At 39.9% G+C, this 6,000-nt stretch overlaps 1 protein-coding gene across 1 annotated transcript in view; it reads right to left on the bottom strand.

Annotated features, from left to right (window-relative positions):
• Nucleotides 1-4,838: 4,838 nt before the first annotated feature.
• The window catches only part of RTTN (rotatin), a 139,059-nt gene continuing 137,897 nt past the window's right edge, over nt 4,839-6,000 (bottom strand). The window contains 1 exon segment of the mRNA XM_007460864.1: nt 4,839-5,422. Coding sequence (XP_007460926.1) covers nt 5,337-5,422 — 86 coding nt within the window. The 3' untranslated portion in view covers nt 4,839-5,336.

Raw genomic sequence — 6,000 nt, 5'->3', positions numbered from 1 at the left:
AACACCTGCTTTGTGAGGCATTGTGGGAGGCATGGAGTCACAAGCTGAGTCAGAAGTCCTGTTCTGAAGCAGACGGTGGGAACAATGACTTTATGCAAGTGCGTATAATACAAGGCAAAAAGCGCTAAGTGATATAAAAGTGAAAAGAAAAAAAAAAAACGACTAAAATTGGTGTGGAAACTCAAAGAGTAAAGACTTTCCTGCCAGCTGGGGAATCTGACACAGCTTCACGAGAGACGTGACATTTGATCTTAGCCTTTTAAAGCTGGCAGAAATGGAAACGTAAAGGTGGGTGGAGGCACAGGGGTGGAGGAAAGTTAGAGAATTCAATCAAAGAGGCAGGAGAAGAAAGGGCACGGATAAGCAAGCCAGAGAATGTGAAGAAGGTACAAGGTAAGTTGAGAATAATGTCCAACAAGGACCCGTGTCCTTTATCCTCTGGCCTTCTTTGTGTCTAATACAGGGAGCCAGGCAAGGATTAGCCACAAAAACAAACAAGAGGATGTTCAAAGTTTCAAGGAATCTTAGAAGCTCACAGTACAACCTCTCTTTATTGGCCACCAGAGAACGGATTTGCTAAGCTTAAACAATTCTCTCCATTTTCCCAATAAACATACCGGCCAACCAACGCCAGAGCACGTGAGCACAGGGGCAAGTGGACTTCCCTCCAGCACAGGCTTCTCTGGCTTCCACTCGGCGAGTTTCATACTGACCAGGATCTGGCTGTACTTGTTCCTAAAACATCTGTACCACTTGGACTCCTTACTGTAATTATAGAATTTGGTTAAATACTAAGGACAGCGGTAAGATGAAAAATAATTATTTCTATAAGAGCTAAGTTGGATGCTTTGCAAAGAATTAGAAACAAGGAGTCACAAATTGCTATTGAATCTGGTGAGGTGAGTTAACTACAAAAGAAAGTCAGAAATAATAGAAACTTGGAAGAATTCTTGGATAAAATGGTAAAGAAAAATCTGGAAGAGGTTGAGGTTTAGATCGCTTAGTAAGTGTCTTAGTTTTTGCTCCACTTCCAGAAACTGAAACTGGAAATTGTCCAGAGATGTGATTTATGCCCAAAAACACAACATCAGTGAAGGAACTACCTTCAAAAAAGGCCTCAGCCCTTATTAAGAGACTGGGTAATGAACACATATTTACATATTCGAAATAAATGGTAAAAGTACATATATTTTAAAATTTTCCAATTAATTTTTTGGTTAATTAAACTGTCATTGAGAATGCTGGTGTCTGCTCAGACCAACTACTCTGTCTTCACAGCCATATTTCTCTATGATAAGCAGGTGGGTTCTGACAACTGAAGGCTTTCATGTCATGGGAATAAACCCACACCAGGAAGTGATCTTACTTTATTCTCTGACAGTACTACTTCCAGTTCTAAACGCAACTAGACTTAATCACAAAGTCTAAACACAGATCGAATAAATTCAGTAAGCATCTAGCCTCTTATATTTAATTTGGGAACATAATACTTTAACTTCTAGTTGTATCATGTTTTTCTCTTAAATCAGCTAGAACGTTGGCCAGTGGGGCAGGGATTGGTGGTTGCCTAACCGAACCCCTTGCTCCTTTCTGCCAGGCAGAGGCCTGTGTTACTAAACGTGCAGTGAGCCCCGCTGAAGGACTACAACCCTTCGCTTCCCTTGTAGTCAACACACTGTTCTGTGGACCTAAGGGCAAGTTGTTAGACTGCTCTTTTGGGAAGCCTCCTGAAAGGGGCAATAGACAGCTGGGGGAGTTCTTTTCCTTCCAGATGTCCACGTGGCAACTTGCTGAAGGAAGAATGCATCAAAGAAAGATGGGCACTTGTGCCCCTGAGGACACTGTCAGCCAAGGACTGCACCCCACCCCAGGGTGGCGGTGGGGAGCTTGCTGCCTGTGGAAAAAAACAAAAAACAGAAAAAGAAACTCTTCTCTCACGGAAGCCATTATTATTTTGGACTTTCTACTCTGCAATCATGGCTTTTCCTAAGAGACATAAGGTAACTTTTTATAAGAGGTATCATATCCATATACTGATTCTTTGCGATCCAATCTTTACAAATAACACCAGAAAACGATTAAAAATAGTTTTCCACTTTATAATCTGTCTCTTCCCAGGGTAAGCCAAGGGAAGAATGTTCTAACAGAGTATCTGAGGAAGTCATGTTTCCAGAACTGCAAGCAATCTGCTACCAGAACGCCGAGCATTGCTGCCCAGATGAATGAACCAAATGGGACGCAGACGCTCCAAAGGCACGGCTGCGGGCACGGGTAAGGCCACAGGGGAAGAGATGTCATTGAAAAAGAAGAAATGCATGAAAGGATTTTTCCCTTGGAGTCTACATTAAAACACATACATTCCTCTTGGCTTTCATGTGAAATTAGTTAAAAAGAAATTTATTGAACGTTACCATATGGATCTTTTATGAAACACCGTCTTTTAAAAAAAGCAGATTTTTTTTCTGAAGCAGATTTCCCAAATGCAGAAGGAGCAAATGAAACACAAAGATGAACGTTGTTGGGAACAGTTAAAACAGGATCATGCCGAGTCCCCTGTGTCTCGCTGCCAAACCTCAGAATCCCAGGTCTTGGCATGGTCTTCCGTACACCCTGAGCCTACGTATGAGACTTGTTACCTGAGTTTCATAAGGAATTTCCTGTGAGGAATAACTTCTGACTTAAGAAAAATAAGCTCTAAGTTCCCCCAAAACTACGTTTCCTAATTCACAGAAACAATGGCCTTTTATCATCCATTCCCCTAACTTCCTGGATCACACAGGTCAACAACAGGTGGCAAGAGGAAAAGGTCTGCTCCCAAACTGATGGATTCTGTAAGCTAAGATTTTCTTCCAGCTGCTAAGGTTATAATTTCTTGTATTTTCCATTTCCACAATTCAAATGGAGAAAGAGCAATATTTCACCAACTGACATTCAATCAGGACAACCTGTTGAGCCGAAGAAGAAGCAGCATCAGGTCACCCAGGTGTATTTAGCACCTCTATGCAGTGCTTTGCAAGACTTAGACGACTTGCTCAACGTCTGTGCCTTTAGCGACCTCAGGACTGTGGATGTGCACCTCCACCAGAAATGGATGATCTTTATGGAATGTGGGAGCCTTAGTTCTGACAACAAAACTCACTTTCCAGCACATTCCCCTCCCCAAAGGGAGAGAAGCATTGCAAGGACACAAAAGAGTTAATGCTTTAATGAAAGACAGATACATTTCTGAGACTGTAAGAATAATCAATCACTGATAACACCTAATAGACAATGAGCTATGTACCAGGTACACAGAGAAGACTGGGAACTCAATCCTCTCCCCAACTTTACAAGGTGGGTATACTTATCCCCAGTGACAGCGGAATATATGGCCTGGAGGCTGTCCCAGGTCCCTGCAGCTGTGCAGGGTGAGGCCAGGGCTGGCCCCAGGTCCATATGACTCCAGAGCCCTATGCCCTTAACCACTTCGCCACGTTCCCCAAAAGAACTGTGGTCGCACCTCGTATGGCAGGAACAGGAATGCCAATCATTATTCTTACTCATCCATCTGCCAAATCTGAGAAACATCACGGGTCAAGCAGCAGATCTCAGGAGATGGGGGGTAGACAAGGTGCAGCCACAAAGACTAATGATGGAAAATATACTCATCATCTGTAGTAATTTAACACTACAAAGGAAGATTGGTGACCTGCAATTAAATGGTCAAATTCTATTTTTCACTCCATTATTTACAGAATACCAAAGAAAAGTACTTCCAGTTATTCACTTCTGAAAGCGATTTTAGGAAGAGTGGGGAAAGGCTCCAATTAGGTCAGCTAATTTTTCTACCTGTTTCCTCTGTTTTCAAAACCAGGGGCTGCCTTGTCCCCCAGACTGCTCAAGGCCCTAAATACAGACACCTCAAGATCAATGTCTGCCTGCAACCTCAACTTCCCTCTTCATCACCCACAAACGGATCACCTAGCCACTGCGTTCACTCACCTCTAACACAGGTACAACGGTAGTATTTTAGAGAAAGACAGATTAAATAATAAACGTTCGGAGAATAGTGCCTGTGACATAGAAAGAGCTCTTTAAATGGAAGTTACAGTGAAATCTGTTCTATCATTCATCAATGAGGGCTTAAAGGTGATACCAAGAAAATGACATAGAGTATAAGAAACCAGGAAAAAAGGAAGAAATAATTCCTAAGATTCCTGCTCTTAGAATTTTTCAGAATATTGGCATGTCCATTGCTTCAAATTAATTTGGGCTATCCAGAAACTTCTGAACTTCCTAGACCTATTTTTCAGATCTCTAATGAATAACTTTCAGAAACTACAAATTTATCTGCTTCTATTTCAGCATTTAACACATATTTTGTCCCCATGCTTCTAGTGTAAATAACATCCCATGGCTTATTTTATTAATGATAGCAATTTGCTAACAGTACTTAATAAAAACAGTTTTTTTTTCTTTTTCTTGTTAACCATAGTTTAATTAGAAAATTTTTTCCTAAATAATGAGTGTGTATATATGTGTGTGGTGTATGTGTATGTATATGCAGGATCTTAGTTCCCCGACGAGGGACTGAACCTGGGCCACAGCAGTGAAAGCACCAAGTCCTAACCACTGGACCACCAGGGAACTCCCAATCTTAAGTTCTGAGTTCAGAACTACATGTTAGTTGAGAGTTATGTGAGGAGGTCTTGACAGAGTTGTTCCTGCAAGATTTTTCACATTCCTGTTCTTCATGATAGTCTGAGCTGAGACAGAATTTGAACCCAGGCCATGGTACATGACCATAAACACTATTTCTTCCTTTTTTATTACACAACATTTCAGAGGTTGAAAGGTGAAAATAATAAAATATAACACATTTATAAATCATATGGAAAGGAATTACTATCAATAAAAATTGCAAAAAGAAGCTAATCACAAAATTATACACGTTTACTACAAATATTCCTTCACTGATGTGTATGCTTTGAAAAATAAGGATTTGTATTGATGAGCCAAATTTCACGTAAAAATTTTTTTAAAAAAGGAAATCAGAACGCAATGTCTTCTTTCCATTCCTAAAATTCATATTCATGAGACTGATAAAAGCCTGTAGGCAGCAATTATTAGTCAATTTTCAGTTGCTAAAAATATTTTATTTTATTAAATAACTTATAAATAGGATTTTTACAAAACACATTGCATAGAAAAAAAAAAGTTTGTGTTCCCAGGACTCTCTATGCCCTTTGATGCAGAGGCTTAGCACGTCTTCAGGGACAGGTCTACACACAACTTGCTTCAAGGTTGGCTCACCTGTCCGGTGGCCGCTGGCTTCAGGGCAAAGCATCTCAGAGCGCTCACGAAGAGTTAAGTTGCTGCACAAGGTTTTCAAGACATTTCAAATAATAGGCATTTAGAGGGGTTTCTTCTGAGTTTAAGGAAGCTGAGACAGAAAAATTAGAGCACAGAAGAGCAATTTATTTAACTTTAGCACTGCACTGAACAGTAGACACACACACAAACACACGTGAATAGGATTATCTGTGACCAAGTTCTATTCCAATTCTTGAGTGCTAGCATTATAAGAGTATTTTTTAATTTAATATTTAAAATATTAAACATTTTAAAAATTAAGAAGTTATGGAATTTATTTTTAATTACTGGTTTAGCCACAGAGTATAAACAAAAATCAATATACCTCCATAATGGACACTATTACCTACGATCCCAAATGAATGCCTTGTTCTTTTTACGGACCACCCCTCCTACCACATAAATTCAAACATTCACTGCCTCTAGAAACTCATGGTCATAGCTAGAAACAAACCGAGGGGGGGGGGAAAAAAACCCCAAACCAAACCACTTACAAAAAAATTACACTATAAAAACATAAAAATAAATAGCCAACAGACACAGAACAGTACAGGAAAGACACAGTTCAGTATCTTAGCGGAAAAAAGGTTTAGAGAATAATGCTCATTGAAAACTGGTATCACTTAAAATGAAAAATGCACTTTGAGA

This window comes from Lipotes vexillifer, unplaced genomic scaffold (assembly GCF_000442215.2).
Source record: "Lipotes vexillifer unplaced genomic scaffold, Lipotes_vexillifer_v1.1 scaffold564, whole genome shotgun sequence".
Lineage (NCBI taxonomy): Eukaryota > Metazoa > Chordata > Mammalia > Artiodactyla > Lipotidae > Lipotes > Lipotes vexillifer.
Note: the sequence above shows the minus strand (reverse complement) of the source record. Positions and strands in the feature narration are given on the sequence as shown.